Source organism: Neodiprion pinetum, chromosome 1, assembly GCF_021155775.2.
Source record: "Neodiprion pinetum isolate iyNeoPine1 chromosome 1, iyNeoPine1.2, whole genome shotgun sequence".
Lineage (NCBI taxonomy): Eukaryota > Metazoa > Arthropoda > Insecta > Hymenoptera > Diprionidae > Neodiprion > Neodiprion pinetum.
Window position 1 is genome coordinate 38177387 of NC_060232.1, and position 23495 is coordinate 38200881.

A 23495-nucleotide genomic window follows, 5' to 3' on the forward strand; every position below is an offset into this window, starting at 1 on the left:
GTTTTTATTTCATTGAGAAAAAAAAAAGAAGAAAAATATTCAGCAAGCGAATGAGTTACTAGTTTCATACGACAAGTGTCACAGCCTTTTATCTAAACAATTATCAACACTCAGTCCAGCTTTTTTTCATTAGATTAGAGCTCCCACTTGTTCCGAGAACTGAACAAATAGATAACATGCAGTAATAGCAAACATGTTTTGCTAGTTTCGTCCTCTATCATTATCTATCTATTTGACGCGGAGGTATAAGGTGTATTGCTAAAAAGTCAAGAAGACGTATGCCGTATTGCGCAAAACCATTAGTCGCAGTTAAACTAGCTCAGTAATATGAAAGTCATTCGTTGGTTCATTTTAAGGAATTCAAGGGTTTGAGGAAGGACATAAATCACGGAGTGAAGAATAGTGTTTTCTTTGTTTATATAATAATAAGTATTATTATTATATACACCTATAATGTTTCATATAATTCTGTCTATCTATCTATGTATGCATATATATATGCCATTTACAATATATATAGTATCTGCGATTTCGAACGCGTATACGTCTTATGTACAATGAATTTATTTCTTCGCTAAAATATCCCGCCGACGCTACGATGATAGTTGATTTGGGCCTGAGCCTGGGCCTGAGAATACTCGTATCCCTGATCATAGCCAACCCACTCGCTTGCGACGGATGCTTGAACGCCGTGAGTCACGTGTCCAGGATGGGCAGGTTGGGTGGAGTGATGTCCTCCAGGATGAGCGGAGTACTCGCTGTTTTGAAACTGGTTGAACTGACCCCATCCCAGCTGGGCCCGAGACCAGTCAGAGTTTCCTGATAAACAGAAAACGTAAAGCGGGGCGTAAATTCGATGCTAAGGGTGAAAGTCGGGGAACTTTTCGGTTTTCCCGTAACTCACCTGGATTATGACTGACGGAAGAAGGCGCCGCGTGGGCAGCCGGAGGCTGCAGAGGTGACGAGGACTGGCTCATCTGCATGGAATTGACGTGTCCAGGAAGCGATCCGAGGTGCCCGCTGAGCGATGCCGAGTGTCCCAAAGCCGGGCCCATGCTCGTTGGCACCTGGGGAACCCCGCCGGGGACCTGATGAAGACTAGTCGATGCTTGATGGAGCGAGGTTGGGACCTGGGGAATACCGACCGGCATTTGCGGAACCTGTGGGATCTGCGACAGCTCGTGTGACCCCGTGTACTGGCATGGTGTCAAAGGCAGACTCGCCACCGAGTGAGCTATGCTTCCAGCGTGCTTCCGGAGACGAGCTCGACGGTTGCTGAACCAGACCTGTGAAGAGGGATCGATGACGTTTATTGAATGGTGAGAAGTTAATGTGCTTCACGTTTTGAATTGCGATTTCGAACGACGCGGACGTTTCGAAGATCCGTGCAAAATTTATCACTGGAAGACCTGCCTGGATTCGAGCTTCCGTCAGGCCCGTTCTTTGGGCCAGTTCTTCCCTCGCGTAGACGTCTGGATATTGGGCTCTGAGGAAGGCGGCTTCGAGCTGCTCCAACTGATCACCGGTAAAGGTTGTTCTGCTTCTTCGCTGCTTGCGTTTCAAGGGGATACCGGGTTCGCTTTCGGTGTCCGAATCGTCGCCACAACGACCTGGAACAAATAATTATTATGAAACTCTCAGGTGGCCGATTTTTCCCAAAGAGCAGACAATGAGGAAACAGGAATCCAATATTATGTCGGTCCCGGACCCCGGAGTTGCGGTTTGGATTTGAAATCTGTACACCGTTCGGTCAACATCTTGCGGAGCTACTCTAAGGAGGCTCTCAAATAACGGTAATTAATAATCAATAAATCGTTGAGAGTTGCCCGATCATCCGAAGACTCGACGGCCGGTCTGCAGTTGCCGGCGGTGAATGAAGTATTGATGAGCGGACCCATAAGTCACCCATTACCAAAGTTCGAGCGGGTCCTGGGTGGCCTTTGTGTACCCTGATCAAGACCATTTATCACTCGGTTATACGATCGATGACGGTCAATAATACATACTCGATTGTTTCTTCGAACGGCTCCGCGCGATCTTATCGCGATCGGACCTGCTCCACTAACGACGCGAGAATTGAGTCATTACCAAATTAGATCAACGGTACAGTAGTAGATGCAGTGACGCAGACTTGAAGCAAAAGCTCCGGATGACGAGTCGAAATTTCCTATGTTATTGTACGACTTCTACTGCAAGTTCCGACGATTTCTCAGCCGTACAAAAATCCCTAATTATAAAATTATGAATTTTCAGACGGGTGAGGAATCCTTGGAACGATTCTTCGAGCTTCTGGATCACTTCTCTACGAAACTACCAGGAACTGTGATGCCCCAATTTCCAGTCAGGAATACACTTAAGGTGAGTTACATTTTTTTTTTCACTAGTATAACGCGGAACCGGAATCCCGATTTATTTTTTACGTATGTGGCTAAAAATTAGGGAGGGTATGGGGTCTTGAGGCGAGGTGGATTGTGTGAGCTCCATGGAATGGATCGTGGATCATAAAGGACGTTGGAACGTTTGCGGGCCGCGCTTCAAGGCATTTTATCGCTCTCCTAATAACTCCGCATGCGTTCACACGAAATGAAATCCGTATGTGCTCGGTACCTGCATGGCCATTAAGTTATCCATAAAGCCATCGTAAACCCGATCACCATCTTGCGCACTGCGTGAGCCGCGCTTTCTGTCCGCCATTTTGCAGGCATAAAATTATTCCAGATACGTCGATGGTGCTTCATCGCCGTTTGGTAGTTGGCTGGTACATGAACATACCTCGGAACGATTTGTGATGGGCTACATATAATCTAATGTACTGTTTGCAAGATTTGAAAATTGCCTGAATCTCGTTCGAAATTAAACGGCAATGACGTGCAGACCTTAAAAAAAGGAGAACATTTTTGCCAGAATAGAATCGTCCATGCGTTTTTATGTTAGCGCGTGCAATTGAGCGTGAATACCTATTGTGATTCATGGGATTCCGTGAGAAGGTTTTTCTACACTGCGTTGGAATTGAAGCGAGTATACGCGGAAAGGCACGCGTCTGGAGGATTTGAAAATGTGTCCTATCAAAAGTACAGTATGGTCAAAATGTTGTTTAACAATTCGAGGTTGAAGGATGCAACTTGAGTCAGTGTAGATGTGTCGTAGAAAAAGGGACCGACTACTAAGAAATTTTTGAGAAATTACGCTATTCTACAATTTTGTCGACGAAGGAAATGAATTCTGTGCAATGAATGTATTTTGAACATTAAGCCTTTGCCGTATAGAAAAATTCATGAATATTTCATAATGACATTATTATAGCAATTGGCGTAGAAAATGTTCAGGCGAAAAATGAGTTCCAATTTATAAAATCACGTTCCTTTGACATTGCGAAATATATTGCAATATTTGTGGCTTCCAAAGTTTAAGTAAGTAGGTTTTTGCGTGTAATTTTAGTCGAATTAAACCTGCCGAGCTTCGATTTCAGTCTGTCTAATCTTCAGTTTCTAATTCGTTAGTTCCAATATTTTCCTTTAGCTAGACTGTACGTCTATGGAATATACTTGAAGAGGGCTGATCATCCCCGCGTAAGCCATGTCGATACAAATGTCTCGTTCAATGGAGGTTCGAGGGTTGTTCTTTTCCAGTCGTGGTTACAAGGATTGAGTAGAAATCGAGTGTTTCGAACGCTATTATGTTAGGCGGAGGCCGACGTTAGTGGCCGTTTAATGCCGTTCCCCTTTGTGCCATTTAAATTCGCAGAGAATGTGTCTGTTTCCATTGCGGACGTAGGACGCTTACACGGGCGATTGAGCTTGCGCTGAGCTTACGAGGGCCCGAAAACAGCGAAACGAGATTGGGCTACCAATCTCTCCGATATTCCCCGTCCAGCAAATATTTGAGCTAAGTCGACTCCCGGCATTGTGACCGTTTGTCCCTTTATTCCGATGCTCAGTTACACCGGAGCATCCCGTAGCTATTGTCCAGCCATTGTCGAAGACGCGGACCTGCCTACGGAATTAACCTAAGACAGCTATTGATGCTCGTCGTGCTGTTGCTCCAACCTCTGTTTGGTACACGTTTAATTTCTCACAAAGTGGAATTTGAGGCCATGCTCAATTGCCCCGGTCACAATACGCGCCTCGCAGATTATTGACGTATTCGCAAACATCGCTCAGGCATTGGTAGATAATAGATAATGCACTTCCAAGGATGAATACCGCGCTTATCTTGCCAGTTCGTGTAACAGCTGCTTGAACTCACTGTGCTTGAATACAGGCACGAATTAATGAGATTTCGACATCGAATTGTATACTGAGAAAAATTTCACTTGTCATAGTAACTAGAAAAATTGAGTAAAACAGGTATCGTTAAAGAAACTATTTGAATATTGTCGGAATTACGAAAAACGAGGTACGCCTAACCATTTTGCGCTATTGTCGATCGTTTTTTGGTAATTGCTACGCAAAATCAGATTGTTCGGTTTATTTTACGTTCTTAGTTAAAAATAAGGCTTCAAAGTCAATTTATTCTTGCACAAGCATTAAATTTTCGCAACAGTTGCAAGAAAATATGGCAACAATGATCTTAATGAGAAAGAATAGTAACGGATACTAGACTTTCCGGTAACAGCTAGAAAACTGTTTTTCATTTTCTACCTAGAACTATATTTTTCAATTGTCATAAAAAAATGAATATATTCAAGGACTGAGCGGTAACCGGAACTAAAAATTTCTCTTAGCGTACACTTGTAACGTGTACGATTTCTCGAAGTAATCGGTCACCGAATAGTAAGAAAACTGGAAAACTGATGAGACTTGAATGAGTGGATACGTGGGTGTTTTTTCATGTTCTTCTCCTTCAATTCCATGTAAGTAAGCAAAAATGTTTAACGCGACAACGAACAGCTGGGAAACGTTGTTGTAAGTGTATAAAATTGGAACTGCGTCAAATGAACGGAAAAATTTCCGCAGCGTGTATTGTTCGGTGAAGGTATAATAGATCGCACGGAGATTACTCGAGGGTATAAATTACGTTGCAAGCACGAGGAGGGAGGCCGCACGTCTTGTGATGCAACTGTCGATAGGTGCAGGCTAATGAAAGTCGCCAAACCCGGGCGTGCACCTTTGATCGATGCATAATTCCAGATAAGAGGCCTGAATCGCCCGGGGGTCAAACCGCGGCCATTTTTTCTTCCGCAGCGTTCATCCGCAGGAGTGGCATACCTCTATACGCGATCGATTCTTGCGCGGCGGTTTTCTCAAAGGAGTGCCGAAAGAATTTTCTAAAATCTACGCCGCTCCTAAGGCTCCTGTTTACTCCGTCTCACAGTACTACCTGTTCCGCAGTTGTACAGAATTGACAATGGCCCAGGAGACGGGGGGCCGAAGTTGGGCGCGGGGTTTCCCAGCGGTGAACCTCTTTGAGATGAAACTTGCTTCTTAAACGACTACACATTTGTCAAAAGTCACGCGGAACTTTGGACCCGCTGAAACGAGCCGCCGCCGCCGCGTTATTATATTGGAATGGAATAAGCCTCGAGTCAGATGAGTTATCCATGTGAAAATAGCCCGAAACTTGCCCATATTGTACGTAACATGCGGTACGGTATAGGTATGTACGTAACGATCGTATATTAGACTTTGCAAAATACACTGGTCAACAAAATTTTGTAACAAGGAAGGTGCTTGATAATTTTTAAATACCCATAATCTATCCTCATTATAAAACCATATTTATTTTGATTCGTTCAGGTCCAGGTTTTGTGTCACAGATACCAGCAGTAAAATTGAATGTTTATCGTTTTGACTTACCTTCTTTGATTCAAGGTGTTTTGTTATTTAGAATAAATACCAGTTGGTTACAATAAATAACAAAAAACCTTGAATCAAAAATGGTAAGTCAAAACGATAAACATTCAATTTTACTGGTAGTAGCTGTAACGCAAAAATTAGACCTGATCGAATCAAAATAGGTAAATATGATTTTATAATGAGGACAGATAGGTATTTCAAAATTAGTAATCAGCTGCCTAGTTATAATATTTCATTCACCAGTCTAATGTAACACTATATATAACCTGATTTTTGTTCGTAAGAACTGCATATTTGCAAAGAATAAAAAAAAAAAAATAAACAAAAAATCATATTACATTAAAACTATTCGTATCTAAAATATTTCAATATCAATTCTATCGTACTAAACCCTGTTCCTAACATAATCGTTTAAAAGTTTTCACGTTACGTAGAAAAGGTGAATATTTGTTGTCCAGTGTTGTAAATAGCCAGATCTGAAGTAGCTTTCGCGATTTGTAACAAGCGGAGTTCGAGCCCAACGAAATTTGCGAAGAATTTTTGCGCCTGCTTGGTAGGTACGTCATGCGGTACGTTCGAATGTCCGCGGTAGTGTGAAAAAGGAGAATAATGAGAACAAGAACAGAACTGTTGAATAGGTCGGTTACATTGTCGTCGTCGAAACGTGAAAATTAAGGTGAATATAGATAAGAGTAAGAATTGCGCAACTACGCGGTCCGCGATATCAATATGCGGAAACGGACAGGTGTGTCCCGGGTTAGTTCTCTCGGCATCGAACGAAAAACGGCCGGGGTATTGTGAGAGTTGCATAGTACCTCGGTAGGTGAAATATTGCCAAACATCTTTCGGCGTCCTTTGGACTTCACGAGCGAGGAAGTCAAAGTGACAAGAATTTAAAGAGGCCGTCACCTTTATTGAAGACACAACTTGTCTCCCACAACTATTCTTCCATTCTCTCGATTGTCATCCTACAGATGTTGATGCCGCCAAAGATGTGCCGCCCGCCTCCCGCCCGCCGTTATTATTATGGACGAGGAGCCCAAATCTTAACCCTCCGTTTCTACTCCTCTTCTTCTTCGACACACGGCTTCGATCCTACGCACGTCTCTCTGTGTGTTTCCAATGCGTTAAATGTATGCACATACTTCTGCAGCTTTACATTGTGCACGCGCACGTAGATAAGAGGAAACTTTGCCGCGGCTTAGGCAACTCCCGTTTTTCCTTTTTTTTTTTTTTTTTTTTGTTTCTACAATTTTTTTTTTTTTTTATTTCATTTTTCTTTTTTCTTCCAATCGTCTCCACCTACCTGTACGACTGTGTGTGTGTGTGCGTATTGCTATGCCGACTGTGCGTGGTTAATGTATTCACGCTGTTCACGCCCTAGAACGGGGGAAACGATGAGCGGGGGAAAAGAGAAGCGGGAAACGGTGTAGCTTCACCGCATCGTATTTGTACGATTTGGATTTTACGCGTGTGTGTGTAACGAAGACTCGTCGAATCTCACATTATAGGTATATATACGCGTATAGACACGTGGGTTATGGGTATTATTTCGATGGAGTTCAGGAATTCGAAGCTCATTATATTTCGGATCCACCGAACTTTGAATTCTGATTAGTCGATCGTCAATCCTCCTCGAAAGCTACTCTACGCTAGGAATTGTCACCGGGGCTTTATAGGCGGCCGGTGTCGATTTGATAAATGGAGAGAAACGGTCGAATCCAGTCACGGTCTCGCAATCGTTTTCTATCATCGGGAACTGATGATACACGATAATGTATCGAAGTGAACAAATGATCTTTTAGAAGAAACTCAGTCGGTTTTCACCCTGTGGCGATAGCCAAGTAAAATATTTTAAATTCAGAATTGACGTCAGATTAAAGATAGAATTTGAACAAACCCCGTTTTTATGACAAGTGGTACATGATTTGTTAATTTCTGTCTTGCAATTACGTTATTCAATCAGCTTTCATCCTGAATTTTCATTTGGAATTTTGTCAAGTACGTTTGTTACACTACCAACTGCAAATAATTGCGTTGCAATTTTTCTTCGTCGTTAGAAGTAAGATTTCATTGAGAAAAATTTGTAGTTCCGGTTACCACTCAGTCCTTAACTATTTTCATTTTTTACAACAATCGAAAACTATGGTTCTAGGTAGAAAATGAAAATTAGTTTTCTAGCTGTTACCGGAAAGTCTAGTATCCGTTACTATTCTTTTTCATTACGATCACTGTTACTATATTTTCCTGTAACGGTTGGGAAAATTTAATGCTTGTGCAACAATAAATTGACGTTAAAGTCTTATTTAATTAAAAAAGTAGATTAAACCTCACAAACTGATTTTGCGTTGCAATAACCAAAAAAGGATCGACAATAGCACAAAATGGTTAAGCGTACCTCGTTTTTCGTAATTCCAACAATATTCAAACAGTTTTTTCAATGATACCTGTTTTACTGAATTTTTCTAGTTACTGTAACAAATGAAATTTTTCTTATTGTTGAAGATCTTATAAGCAGCTAAATTTCACTATTTTTGCTACATATATATATATATATATATATATGGATATACCTTAGGACGGATGACGTAATAACTCTGATAATTTCAATCCATCGGATGAGCTATAAATCAATTGTGCAATTGAAATTAGAAAAAATACTACATGATGAAAAAGAAAGATAGTATTTGGCCCAATTACCGGTGCTTCTTAAAGTTCCAGAAATCACTGAGCTTTTTCTTCAAACATTTCTACGTATTTCTGATCAAGGGAATTGAATAAGCGAGCAAGAACGTTGTACATTTTTCGCGATGAGTTTGAGCCGGCGGTATCGTTATTACATATATTATCGGTGTAAATTAAAATAGGTGCCCGGAGGTCGGAGCCTAATAAAAGAATACAGAGATAGATATAGAACCCTTTCTCATCTTGAGGGACAAGGCCCCCTGATCCGTGGGCCAGGTGCGCTCCTCCTCGACGTAGTTTCGTGGCAGAGCGTTAGAGAGCAGCGGGGTCCTCAACACCTTCGGCATTCCTTCGCGCGCCCTCTGACACCGGCGGTCCTCTCTGAGTTGGGCCCGCTTCTTCTCCGAGTTGCGTTGCGTTTCCATCGCGCTCCTCCTCCTCTCCCCGAGTCCCGAATCCCGAGTCCCGAGTCCCGACGCCGGGCCGCGATGGGACCCTTGGATCGTTTAGGAGCCCATATGTTGGACTTGTAATGAGAGAACTCTCGGGGGGCGGCACTCGACGAAATGCTTTATAGATTATAATTTCCCCGACTCCCCCGTTCCCTCATCCCGCCGCCATCGCCGCTCCGAGTCGTTTTGCGCCGGGTGTTATTAGCTTGTTAACGCTTTTCGAGGGTGTCAATTAGTCGCGCCTCGCTGCGAGCATCGAGCAGTCCTTGTTTCGTTACTCGCGGGATATTCGCAAGCTCATTCGAGTCTCGGTAACGATCGGCGGTTGGAAAATCCTGGAATACGCATCGGAGAATGCGAGCGCGGGAATTGATACCTGATGCGGCATATAACACAATCAATAAACCCTCGTCGATGGACGGATGAACGGAGCCTGATTGGCTGAATGGGATCGCGTGAAAAGATGCGTGTAATCAATTTGTGGTGGCCTGCGGAGAGCAGAGCAAATATCTCTTTCGGAGCATCGTCATCCCGGAATATGCTCGTCAGCATCCCTGCTGGGAAAACGCTCTTCCCTCTTCGACCGATACTCGAGGCTGAAAATTTTTTTGAAAGAACGAAATCGGTGTTAAGGAAGACTAAGGAAGCTTCGTCGCAGTTATAACTAGCGGTGCGTAAAGTATAAAAAAAGCTAAGGTGGAATCATTTTAGCAAAATACTTGAGTTGAAAAGTAGAATTTCCTCAATCATCTTCACTGAACACATGATTTTCACGTCTAAAGTCATCCGAATTGGTTAGTTGGTTCCCCCGGAAGTTAGGATACAAGCAAACATCATTCCAAAGTAAAAAAAAAAAAAATACTTTCCATGTTCTAATTAGAAGTGATAAATATTCAAAGAAATCCGATGAATCATTTCCATCAATTACTTGAGTTACCATCAAAAGTTCACTCGAATTGATCGAGTCGTTCTTCAAGTATTTAGGATATTTACGAATATGAATAATCATTCAATGGTTTTATAATCGAAAATGATAGCCGTTTGCAAGTTTTCTTAAATCGTCTTCGTCGAAAACTTCACTCTTCCTTCAACTTCGATCAAATCAGTCTCGGTGTTTTTCTGGGCAAACTTTTGAGGATGAGTACCAGAAAATGGATTCGTGACTCATAAAACGAGCTTTGAATTTTGTGTACCCTATTTTTTAACGGACAAAAAAATGGACACTCCGCTTTGCGATGTTACACTAGAAAATTGGGGAATTAGGGAAAGACGAAAGAAGAGGTTGTCGATATTTAGGCGTCAATTTTTGGCTACCAGTTGAACAGAAACTTTGAAACCCGATGAACAAACGAGGAATTAGGATCAGCGAGATTTTCAGATCCGGTTCAGAAACATGGTTTTAAATAAATAGCCGCATCGAGGTACGCGGTGACGTTTCTCGGCTATGAGTTGGAGCGTTGGGTTTCTCGCGTGTCCAATCGGCGTATGAATGGGGGATAGAAAGAAGCCTAGGAGAGTAAAAGTTATAAATCTAGCTCGAGCGTCGGCTCGGCCCTATCTTAGTGGGGGGTTTCCCTTGCCGTGTGAGGTCCTAAATGGTAACAAATGTCTCGAAAGGCGAACAATGCTCACCGGCGTGGTTGACACCGAACCAGGGTGCACAGTGTCCTTCTGTCAACGCCCCGAAGCGACGGATGATGCAGCGAACCATGGACCAGGACATCGACCACTGTCTGCACTCGCATTTCCCGAGAAGCTGGAGTAGCCGCGGCAAAGTGAATCGGCCACCACTTTCCGAACCCCTAAGAACCCAGCGTCCTGCTACCGGACGAATGGTGGGAAGTACTTTCGAGGTCAGGGGTCTTTAACCAACGCTCACTGTCACCCACGTCGAACTCCAACCGCAATGCTAATGTCCTTTTCACACCAAGTATGCCTGCCGCTGACCATCCGACGGCGTTGGTGGTCTCGTCCTGCGCTTTTCACCATTAATGCATCAGGTGTACCGACGTCTTTCGCAAACTCATTCGCATAATCAGCTTCGTTTCATACCTGAAACACCTTCGGCTTCGAACTCGAAGAAACTGCAATGACGAGTGTTTCCGCATCGATGCTAAGGTTAATTAACATCCGTAAAGGATCGCTAGAGTTCTACAGTGATCGTCGATATGACATTGACTTTCAGGATCTTTCGATCGTGCGGCAAATTACAGGGATTGACGATTCTTTATCTTCTAACGATATTAGGTAGGCACCGTCCTCTTAGATCACGATCTGTCGAATCCTTTCATCCACATTAATGCATCGATAGAGCCAAGAGTTCGACCTTGCTGGTTTCTACGAATGTTAATTATGAAAGATGTGTTCGTCAAATGAACTGTGTTGAACCTTCTGCCACAAGCCTAAAGTCTTGCAAAACTGTCCAAGAGCGATTGAAGTTCACAAGTTTCCTAGTCAATCGAAAAGCTACATCCTGTACTCATCGAGTCGATGATCTGTCTGTATTCGAAATCCGAAGACTTCGAATTCCAATTAAGCGATACCGAACAGTTTGACGTCAAGATTCTGGTCATCGGTAGGATCCAAAGTGAAATTGCTCAACCGTAGACAGACCTGCGGGTACACGAATAACTAAGTTTGGTACATGATGTCGTGGCTACTTGTACCAGGTTTCAAAGTGAAATTGTGAAAAACCAACGAACGCCGGCGCTTCGGGAATAATTTGCGAATGGTGTCCAACGACGTTGGAGGAGGCATCGATGCTCGAAGATCCCGAGACCTGGTGATTTCGATAGCAGTGCTTTCGTTTTCACTCTTCGTCAAGTTTTTTTTTTTCTCCACCAGGTTTTGCCGCGTGGTTCTAGTTCGGTTGGTCGATTCGATCGAAGATCACACTTCCACGACGAAGATTGCAGCGTTGGGTGTCGTGCATGGTTGACGGATGGACGCCGGTCGGTGTATAAGGAATTTAAGCGGTACGCGATGTTGTACGAGATAGCCGTTCAAGCCGGGATTACCGCGCTCACGTGACAAGGATAACGTTCGGGTAACTGACCGCCTCCTCTCAAGTCGCTCCCGACAACATCCTGCAGGCAAGGCGACTCGCTCGCGTCGAGATACAAGCTGAGATTAGGGACACACCCTCTGGATATCGGGGGAGCGTGAGGGATAAACCGAGGCAAAGAGAACAACAATTTGGAAGATGAAAATACGAGAAACACAACCGCCGTTGCTCGGTTGGATCCGTCGAGAAGTGCTCTGTACAAATCGATTCCCTTCATCTCTGGTAAAAATTTCACCTCACAAACACGTTATGCCATAAATCGGTCAGTTTTTTTTTCTCAACTCGTAACGCATCAACATTTGGTCGGATCGTGATTCGATCAGCTGATCACTGTGACAGCCGACTATGAATAGCGGATAATTATTTCCCAAGCATCCCGATTTAATTGAATCTCGACTATTCTACCAGCCGAGTGAAAGTGTGTACTAGATCGTTGCAAATGCACTCATCCATCAGGCGGCTTCGAATCGCGATGAGCCGACGGACATCGAAGTTGGTAGAAGGCGAGTGACGTACCGTATCCACGTGTGTTCGTCTGCACTATCGGCTGCAGAGATCCGCGTGCATGTGTGTACCTCGAGTCTTCGGATATCTAGGCGAGCGTGTAGTACCAAAGGTTATTATTTACAAGCGAAGTTGACAAGCGAACAATCGTTTAAGTGAATACGAAGCCGGTGACCGTTGAGTGATTAGCATTGAAACCGAGCGTCAAATCGACTCGATCGCACGTGAATAATGTAATACACGACGTATGCGATGCAACGATCATCATCGAACCCGATCCCATACGAACGTTTCACCGTCGCTGATTAATTAACGGGTGTTTAATTACCGTGGGAGTCCATTGCACACGCGTTACAATGCCCCTCACATGCAGCACCTCCGGCAAAGATCGACGCCACGTTAACAATTGTGCGGACACAATGCGGTGATCCTTCGTAGCCGAGTCTGTGCACCTGTTCCTCCTCTTGGGGCCTCCGATGAGTTCGAGTGTTTCCGACGTGCCAGCAGTCGCCCATCATCGATACAATCAATAAACCCGATTGTGAATCACTTAGTGTGTCCCTCTGTTCCACAGTCCGTCGAACCGGGCGCTACAGCATCGTTTTTTGGCTGGTTTCACAGACTGGTCCCGCGGTCCTTACTCACACCTGGACACACGTACCTAATGCGTGTCTCGGAACCGAGTTGCGTGCTCCTGAGGTGAACGAGTATGTGGAAAGTCGTGGGCGCTCGGCTCTGGAGGAGCGGGGAGAGGGAGCCATTAGGCTAATCCCTCGTCGGCGGTCGATGCCGACCAAAGGAAGAGAATGAAAGGAGAGGAGGAGAGACTGAGGGACAGAGAGAGAGAGAGAGAGAGAGGACCAGCGGCTACGTGTCATTCCTTTAGCCTGCCCGCCAACACCTATAACCGACACCGTCGAACTCTCGCCCTTCACAGAGGTGCTTCGAGGGAAGTCGGGGCAAACCAGCCTTTGGTTCTTCTTTGCCCCGAGACCAGACCCGATTGACTCCGGATGTCATTTACTCGTTTAGCGTCCGATCCCCTTTTCCCTCCCGCCCCTTCCCACCCTTCCTCCTCAATGATACGATAAAATTGATCCTCCGGTCTCTAAATACCTCTCAATTTAACCGCTGTGTTATTTATGGTCTTTAACAGCTGTACGCGAACCAGATATCTTGCATTTATTATACAAGCTTTGTGGTATATTTTTTCAATCGGGGATGTTTCTATGGTAATCGGGTCGACTGGTTCGATCTCCGGATAATTTTTCGGTCAGAGCTTGATCTTGCGGTTTTTTTTTTATTCAAGACAATGTTCCGGACATGTTCTCAGATTTCAACTGGCATCGATTTTGTTTTTTTTTTTTTACTTTTACCTCCGGATGTAGATGGATATTAATTATTTAAAGTGGCCTACAGAGATCGCGTGAATTTTAAAATTATTCGGTATACAACGGAAATGATTCTATTTTTTGGGGAAAATTGAATACGCTGTTGCGAAAATTAATTACCTCCTTTTTTTTGAAGACTGAAGCGACTGAAGCGCTGAAGGTGGTTCTTGTGCGTGTGGCTAATTGCTGTGTTGAAGTTATTGTCTGAATGAATTAACTTACAGTTTCCATTTTTATTTGACTGTGAACCATGAAAGGTCATATTGAATGATAAAAAGTCTATTTTTCTTATCAAATTTTTCATCACGGTCCCTCTTTTATTACATTTTACCTCAACCAACAGTTGAACTAAAATTCTTCAGACAGAAAATTCTGAGGATGCAGCGAACGAATTTTATCTTACAGTTCAAATGTCGCAAAGATTTAAAAACAGCTCGCGTAACGTTCCCCACGAATTTTCACCCCACTTCACAAATATATAACCACGCATATATTTCCATTTGAAAACGTACAGCGGTCACAAATGATAATAAACCTGATTAAAAGAATTTTTTAAAAATTCTGCATCACGTATCTGGACTTAAAAATAGCGATAATCGGTTAAGCTTAACCCCTGAGCGTGATGAATGGGATGAATTATGTTACGCAAGGCGTCTCCGAAACGGCGCGCATGAATTTCCTTTGAACATCTCAGAGTTTTGCGCGGCGATTTGAAAAGTCGCGGCGGAGAAATCGGTTGGTTTTAAATCGTTGATGCGCAGGGTGAGAATCGCCGGGGCTGAGCGTCACTGCTGACGTGTGGCAGGCGGCGCTTTTGATCTCCGCGGGGCCTCGTGAGGCCCAGTGAGGTCCGATGAGGCCCTGGTAGAGGCCCTCACGCCCAGCCCAACGCCACTCTCGGCACTGCCAGAGCTCGAGTTGATCGGAGCTGACTTTTCGGCCGGTGAACACCACACACCTGTACACCAAAGGAAGGATTCCTGACGCGTGTAAATCGCCGGGCGTTTGACGCCCGGTCCGATTAATTGTCCGGGACCCCTCTATACACAGCCACGAAACTCCAAACGAATTAATTTCAAACCACCTATCTACCTGCCTACCTTACACGCCTCCGCTTTACTTGCGAGCTTATTTTCATTCACGAGGCTTTCCTTCTTGATAATCATTTAATCGGGGAAAGTTTCGATTTAACTTACGAGGATAATTATATCGCCCATCTAAAATACCGAACGATCGATCGATGGAAGTGCTTCGATGATCGTGGGGAGAGTTGTACGGATATCATAATCTTGGAAATTGTAAGAGATGCACCTTTTCAAAATAGATTAAGAATTTTTTTTTAAATCCCACTTCTATCGTTATTTCTTATGAGTTCTGATTTCAATATTTTTATGTACTACCAGAAACGAATTTTGAATAATCTGTTTTGTAAGATTTTTGACGCCGATTCTAAAAATGAAACCTCCGTTTTTTATGGTTTTTGAAGCGGTTGATTGGCCAGAAATCGAAGCTTTTCATTAATTTTATCAATAGATGGTCGTTCGTTTTTTGAGTATTTATCAAATCGCTGTACGAATGTCTTTCCATAATTACAAAAAAGAAAATAAGGGAACCAAAAACGAAGGCATTGATATCGAATCGCTTCAAAATGGTTGAAAATCTGATCGATGCGTCCGATTTTACTAAACAATGGTTGAATTTTATTCAGGAGACTGTTTTCCACAAATTTACTGTAACACTTTTTTCATCATGATCTCACAATGAAATTGATAAAAAGTATCGATTCAAGTTTATTTTTGTCAAGCATAACGATGCTTCAATCCATCTATTCGCCTAAATTTAGAAGAAGGCCATGTTTCAGTCTATGCATTGCTCTGGAATTATGTATTGCAAAATTGAAAAGCGGGAATCTCTTGATCCCGGAGTTAAATCCTACTGCAACAGTCCGCGTTTGCTGGCTTCATTTCCGTAACGAATTATACAGAATTCTTTTCACCGTTCGCGTCACGATCAGGGATAATGCGTGCCCTCTGAGATATTGACACTCCCGTAATCCGTTTGTCGGTCTCCCTCGCGTGGCTTTGCCTCACCGGATACTGGGTGTTCAAATTTTATCCGAGCAGCTGTCATTTGGTTTCAAACAATCTGGAACCCCGCGTATTAAAAAATTTGTGCATTCGAGTTTAAAGGAGGAAGAATATTTTTTTGGAATATCAATAAAACTGCTCTTAAGTTTTGCGATATCGAAGATTTGACATTTGCTCTTCCCATCTTTTGATCTCTCACAATCTTCTCAACGGTTATAGTCAAGTCGCATATATCTCAAAGGATTCTCGGTATTGACGAAAACAATTTTTAACTTTCTTACCTGAATTTTTTATTTACCTACATTATATTTGGTATATATAATGCGATATTACGGAAAGCCTGTTTGATTTTTATTTTCTTTGATATCTTAAACAATTGACACATGCATGATTGGGGCTGTGAGTAAGTAGACGTGATATATCTTGTGAACTCACCACCGCCGAGGATCCCGTCGATCGTGTAATCCTTCTTCCCGTCTTCGCCAGGACGTCCGCCTCGTAGAAGTCGGCTGATTGAGCTGACGCTCGGAGGGTCCGAAAATCCCTCCTGGAAAAATGGAATTTAATGCAGATGAGCTAACCTACAATATAATGTATAATTTAACACTATCAGTGTTTCATATTGCAGAGAAGCTGCCTACGTAAGCGACTAATTCCTGCAACACATAAGTTCCGGAGGTTATAAAAACCGTGCGATAGTAAGTTAATCGATTAATTAATTTCTATAATAAATTTTATTGTTCTTCATATGGGGTAAAATTTTTGTTTCCTTTTTTCTCTTCTATTTCTTTTTTTAGTTCGGACTCGGTATCATTCTTTTGATCTTGATTAAACCGGCCGCGATTGGATCACAAGTATCGTAACTTCACAAGCCGTTCGGGTTCAATTAATTATCCATCTCGCATTAGGGCGATGGATCAATCGTTTTTTGCGCCTGGAACAGTTCGACTTTGTTCCTGCAGATGCAAGCGAGCGTTGATTGTTCTTCTTCGGCTGTCAGGCCGCTGCAGCTCTACAATTTCATGTCATTAAACTCGCTGCAGGAAATGTGACGCCTAGACCAGTGATCACAGTAATGCCGTTATCCGACCATGCGCGTCATACGCAAACTGAAAATTATATCCTGGGATAAATTGCGCGATCCAGAATCAAGAAACGAGACATAAGACGACTAAACAGGGTTGAAGTTGAAACGGAACTTTTACTTTTTTTTTTGGCTTGATGAAATTTTTAGTTCCGGTTACCGCTCAGTCCTTAAATATTTTCATTTTTTACGACAATCCAAAAATATAGTTCTAGGTAGAAAATGAAAATTACTTTTCTATCCATTACTGTTCTTTCTCATCACGATCACTGTTGCTATATTTTCTTGCAACTGTTGCGAAAATTTAATGCTTGTGCAACGATAAATTGACGTTAAAGCCTTGTTTAACTAAAAAAGTAGAGTAAGCCGAAGAAACTGATTTTGCGTTGCAATAACCAAAAAAGGATCGACGATAGCGCAAAATGGTTAGGCGTGCCTCGTTTTTCGTAATTCCAACGATATTCAAACAGTTGTTTCAACGATACCTGTTTTACTGAATTTTCCTAGTTACTGTAACAAATGAAATTTTTCTCAGTGTTGAAAACAAATGAAGTTTTTCTCAGCTTTGAGATTGAAAAATAGCCCGGAGGGAATAAACGGAGGGAATATTCTCTCCGAGGTTGGTATTCGGGCTCTCGGAACTCGAGATCGCATCGATCGCTATCTATGAGGTGAATCTTCGATCGCGGATCTCAGAAACAATAACGACCTGGCCGAGCGATGACAGGGAGGCCAGAGAAAGAGCCTCGGGCTCGAGGCACGCCTTCCGCCAGCATTAAATGCCGCATTAATGCCGACCGCGGACCGATGCAACGGCGTAACAAATTTCGATTTTCACTTCGAGTCAATGTTTTTTTATCTTTAAATTTGTATCTTTATTTTCATCCATCGTTTACTGTTTCACTCTTTTGTACTAGCGCTTTTCCGATCCTTAATTTTACGTGCAGTCTTTGATTGTCACGAGTGAAGTTGAATTGTTCGAATTTTTCCTGGTAGTTGGAATTTCTTTCACTTTCTCAAATCCACGCCGCAAGGAAATCAACGCACATATATCATGGAATGAGAAAAAATTTTTAGTATCGTTGAACCTTCTTTCAATTTCTGACGGTAGAAGTGTGTCACAGTGATAATTTTACCGTCTTTTCTTTTTTATTTCAGATTAAGACGATGAAATGAGGAAGTTGTGAAGTATTCTGTAAAAACGAACGCTGTTTTTATTTATTCATTCATTTTTTCTTGTAGCGTCTTGAAATTTTACTGAAATACAATCGATATTTCGAATTTTTCGGTTTTACCCAAAAACTTTTTACGCCGAACTTGAAGCTGAACTAAAATATCCGGTCGGTGAAAAATACTTAAAAGTTCTGATTCGTCAAATGGTCGAGAAGCTCAAATGCCTGTTCATAATTTTTCAAACAGAGTCTCAAAGCGATCGCGATGGCCGAGAGGATGATTTATTATTTTATTCTTCGGATTTCTAAAATTTCTCTTCTCTCACGGATTATTTCTATAACCTGTCTTTTGTGGCCACAAATTCGACGCCTTTAGTCTTTCATTTTTTCCTCAATATCTGTTCCTTCTGCAAGCGAAAGTCACAAATTAATTTCGCCCAGTGTGTCCAAACGACCCCCTTCCCCCCCCCCCCCCCTAAACAAAAAAATAAAAAAAAATATACAACCATATCCCCTCACGCGTGTAATCTTTCAGCGATTATATCTTGAATCTTGGCGTGGATAAAAAAGAAATAATGAATAAATCGTTGAAAGTCAATAAAAAAAAAAAAAAAATCTGCGAAACAGGGGGTGTAACGGAAATCTCTGCCCCCGCATGATGAAAACCACGGATATTTCACACTCCGCGCCAATGTGGCGTGGGTGAAGCGGCGGCCAGGATCGTATTAGAGGACACGCGAGTCGCCCGAGGGGCTCTTAGGTCCTCCTTGGCAAGGACTGGAACGACGATTGCAGGAGGTCCGAGTTCCGTGGAGAGCCTCCTTTTACCCTCTTCCATTCAGCCCGTGTCTTTTACGTATAATATGTATATATATATATATAGGTACCGAAGCTACGGGTGGCTCTCAAGCGCCTCTATTATTCTCCTAGGATACCGTAAACCACGTTCGTATACCTCCTCACTGCACGGTAGGCGCGTGAAAAATTGATCAGGCCCAAAATGTGCAGATATTTGATACCGTGTTCGAAAATTCACTAAGATTTCTCCGAAATCGAATATTTTCGGACCTCGTTGATCGAAACGTCTGAAAAATTATCGAGAATTAAATTTAACTTAAAATTCGGTTTCATTTGTGGATAATCACCGTTTGAGGGTTGCATTTTTTTTTTTTTTTTTTTAATTTTTTTTTTATACTCTTTATTCAGATATATTTATCAGTCGAGCTTAATTTAGACACTCGTTTCACAGTTCTTATTTCTCCTTTTTTCCCCCTGAATATACTGCTCAATTATAAACGGTTATGTGAGAGATTGATTGTTTCGGACGACAAACACTGCCAACGACGAAAATTACAAAAGGAAAACATTCAATTTCAAGTTCAGACTTCGTTTTGTTGCTGACCAATTACGCAACTTTGTAAAGAACTACGACACGCGTGGAGAATTATTATTGTTTTGGTGTTTTTTTTTTTGTTTTTTTTTTTTTTTTTGTACCGACTAGAATTTATCCTCAAATTCAATGGAACCTGTTCAATTATCTTATAGAAGATTCAATTTTAACAGTAGACGTTTTTAAAATAATGAAACAAATCATATACCTGTCTACATTTTACAAATATGTGAATATTTTTCGCCCGAATTGAACTGATATATTTTTTCGCCCAATTTCAATACTGGTTTTGAAATTTTTAGAGATCCATACCTTGAAAAGAAAAAACGGAACACCTTATAGGATCACTTTGTCGTCCGTTTGTCAAGACCTGTTTTCTCAGGAACGGGTGGAGGTATCAAGTTGAAATTGATATCAAATACTAAAGTCTACGGTCCCTTGGAGGTGTAAAAAATTCAAGCTTTTAAGTCAACGAAATCAAAAGATGCGGTAATTTTTTTTATATCGGATACAGCGTCACTTACCTTCATAAGCTTGTCCCTTATTTCCCAGGAAAAAATTCCCGGATTCTCCCTCTTCAAGTCTTCGATCCTCGCCTCGACCTCAGGAGTCGCGACTCGCGGTTTGCTGCCGCCAATGACACCCGGCCTTATGGACCCCGTTTCTTGGTAGCGATTCAGGATCTTCGAAACGCATCCGTGAGATACGCGGAGTTGCCGGGAAATGACGCATGGCCTAACACCGGCCGCTGCCATCTCGACAATTTTCAAACGAATGTGATTCGGCAATGGACGACCGTTTATGAAGACCCCACCGAGCTGGTTCATTCGACCCTGGCCTGAAAATCAGAAAATCAACTTCTTTCAGAAATCCTAAAAGCTTATAGCGTGAATCGTGTTGAGAATGATGGAAGATTGAAATTTTTGTTCAACGTTCATCCCCATTATTCATCCCCGTAAACTCGACTTCAGTTTATGACGTATTCTCAAAAACTGCGACTCGAAACGGAGAACCTTAAGACGGATTGGACAACCGGTAAGTCAGCAGAGCATACATTAGTCTCTGGAAGGTGGTTAGTTATACTGATTTGCTTGAAATTAGTAAGCGAGATTATCTTTTCGCGTTGTAAAAAACTAGACGCGACGGACCGGTTCCGGATGGGCTGCGTGCAGGCGCAAGTAGTTGAAAAGTCATGTTAAAACCGCAGTGGAAACGTTTAAAGCGGTGAAATTAGGCCGGAAAAAATTTCGGAGCGAGAAAAAAAATTTGTAAAAAGTAGTAAAGTAAGACGAATAACGCGTCTGGGGGCGTTAAGTTTTAGCTGCAGCGAAAGTTATACTACTAACCAAGAGTTTGGTTATAGGCGTTCCCATAACTAACGAGGGGACAGACAGTAGCAACCAGTCGTTAACGGAATTACACTCCGCGTCCATTTCGTGCTCCAACTTTGCATTCTGGATAACGGATGCAGAGAAATTATTTCCGTGTTTGGTGCATTTTTATTCGTGGATTTTGAGAAATTGATCATTGCAAGACTCGATGAAGGGGATCAGAAAATTTTTCACACAATGCAGGCAAAACTGCAGTCACGAAGAAAGGATTTGTGGAAGATGGGAAAGTTTTTTTTTTTCCTTTTTATTTCCATTTCCAATACATTTCCAATAAAAATATCATTGGTGCAAACAAAAAAAAAAAAATCTCGCGTGTGAGGTGAAATCACGTTCAAGTATTTGAATCAACGAAACATATCATTCGGTATTGTATACTTTTTAATTTAACACAATGTTGTTTTTTTTTTTTTTTTTTTTTTTTTTTCGTGTGCGGTAAATTTAGAATTTCGTCAGTATTGAATTTTGCTGGAAAAATGAGAAAATATGCGATGCAGAAAAAGACATTTCGAATTGTAATTCTGCGGAGACTGGAGTAGTCAAACAGATTATTCATTTACACGAGTAGATTGGAGAAAAAAGTTTACAATGGAATTTCTGTCGAGAGTGAAAGTTTCGTTTGGATTACATCGGAAAATTACTTTCGGAAAAGTTATCTTTTGTCAAATAAAATCGCCCCGTCTTCAGTCTTGTTTTTGTAACGTATAACCAGCTGTTGATCAGAGAGCGAAAAGCTCCAGTTATACGTGTCGTAATCTTAGCGGATTTCATCAAGTTTTTAATTATCAATCTTCCAAGTGTAGGTACCTGAGGTATAACGTTACGGAAGGAAATAGAATCTACTAGGTACTAATTGTAACTCGGTGAAATGATTTCACGGCTGTTAGGTATATTCACTTTGACGAATCGTATAAATCCGCCCACGATTATAACGGGCTTACTTCTGAGTTATTAATACAGCCATAAATTAATCATACCTTATATTCTGTAACTGCAATCATAGTTATCCTTTCGGAGAAAAGAAAAAATGATTACGGTTGTAGACGCATCATTCTGTCATTTTCAACCGAAAAAATTTTGTTTGCACAAAACCAGTTGGATCACTTCGCTTTTTTAGTTTTGTTAGATTGGAAAAATGCTTCAACAGTTTTCAGCTACTTTGCGTGGAAACGATGCTATATTTATTAATACAGACTTCACGTGCAGTTCATTCATCTCTGCATGTATTATCGTAGCTTAATAAATAAAAATTACGTCAATGATCCGGCGCTCCAGGGTAATTAACATTCAATCGGTGAGTCGTGAATCATTATAATAAACTTCCGGAGGTTTAAGTTAAAACCGGTATACGTAACTACTGCTGGAGGCCAATGAGATGACCGTTGCTTTGGAATTGGGTATCAGTTTTTTGTAATTTCAGCTTGTGTCAATACATATCTGCACAGTTTCATAATCTCTTCAGAATTATTGATACTAATCGATAAACACCCATCACAGTCAATGATTGCCATTGCGAAAACGAGACAGAATCGACTTTGACGTCGATTCAGAACCAACGCTGAGATGCTGCTGCCAGGAAACTGCAGGTTGCATGCTTGCGGCATGATCCAAATACCAGATGCACACTCAAAACCCAAGATTAATCCACAAGACGTCCACTGCACGTACCTTGAAAAGGATATCCGCCAAAAATGGGCCTCATTCCACCAGCAACGTCCATGTTCCGCCGGGCGAAGGGTGTAAGTGTAAATATCCAGAATGGTCACTAACTGGTGATCATCGGCACTGCGCGTGTGAGACAAAAGAATTTCGCCTTTCGGTGGGCGAACGAGGGTGAAAAAACGGCAAAACAATGCAAAACGCCAACGAAAAAGGGCCCGCGGTGAATCCGTTCGCGATATTTCGGCCTGCAGGGCGAGGCTAGGCGAGGCCTGGCGGCTCGACGGATTGACAACAAGAAAAGCAAATAACGCGCTGCTTTCGTTCCAAGGTATTGGAGAGGAGTTGCCTCCGGATCGTCGGCGAAGAACACGCGGCCGTCGTCGCTGTGCTGGATGGGCGATGGTGGTGGTGGTGGTGGTGGTGGTCACGGGGTCATCCGTTGGGCCCACGGTTGGTCCCGCCCGTTCGTTCCGATTGGGTTCCAGACGCTTCGGAACGCCCCGCATTCTCGCGCATGCGCGTATCGGATTCGGAAGAATCGGAACTCCCGGCTTTCGAGACCCTCTGACACGCTATATTTCCGAACATAAAGCCCCTTTAAACCGTCCGTAAAACCGAACCGCTTACGTAAATGCAAAATACTCACCCATCGCCGCGATTCTGATTACGCCAAGCCAACATGGCGCCCGGTACGATCCCTCAACCCTAACTACGCGTCCTTTTAAACCATTCAAGGACTTTTGTAACTCCCGTCACAGTTCGTACCTGGATGAACAGTGTGCTTTGCAAGCTCTTTTTTCATCTGTTTGTTATTCGTTTCT

The 23495-nt window shown here is 42.5% G+C and overlaps 1 protein-coding gene across 1 annotated transcript; it reads right to left on the reverse strand.

The window, feature by feature from the left end:
* Positions 1–467: 467 nt before the first annotated feature.
* Positions 468–22995, reverse strand: LOC124216053 (protein gooseberry-neuro). The gene is made up of 6 exons (XM_046620125.2): positions 22681–22995; positions 20149–20462; positions 16414–16525; positions 1414–1610; positions 905–1286; positions 468–819 (listed from the first exon to the last, which is right to left on the reverse strand). Exons 1-6 carry the CDS (start codon positions 22730–22732, stop codon positions 575–577), a joined length of 1302 nt encoding a protein of 433 aa, XP_046476081.1. The 5' UTR covers positions 22733–22995; the 3' UTR covers positions 468–574.
* Positions 22996–23495: the final 500 nt, after the last annotated feature.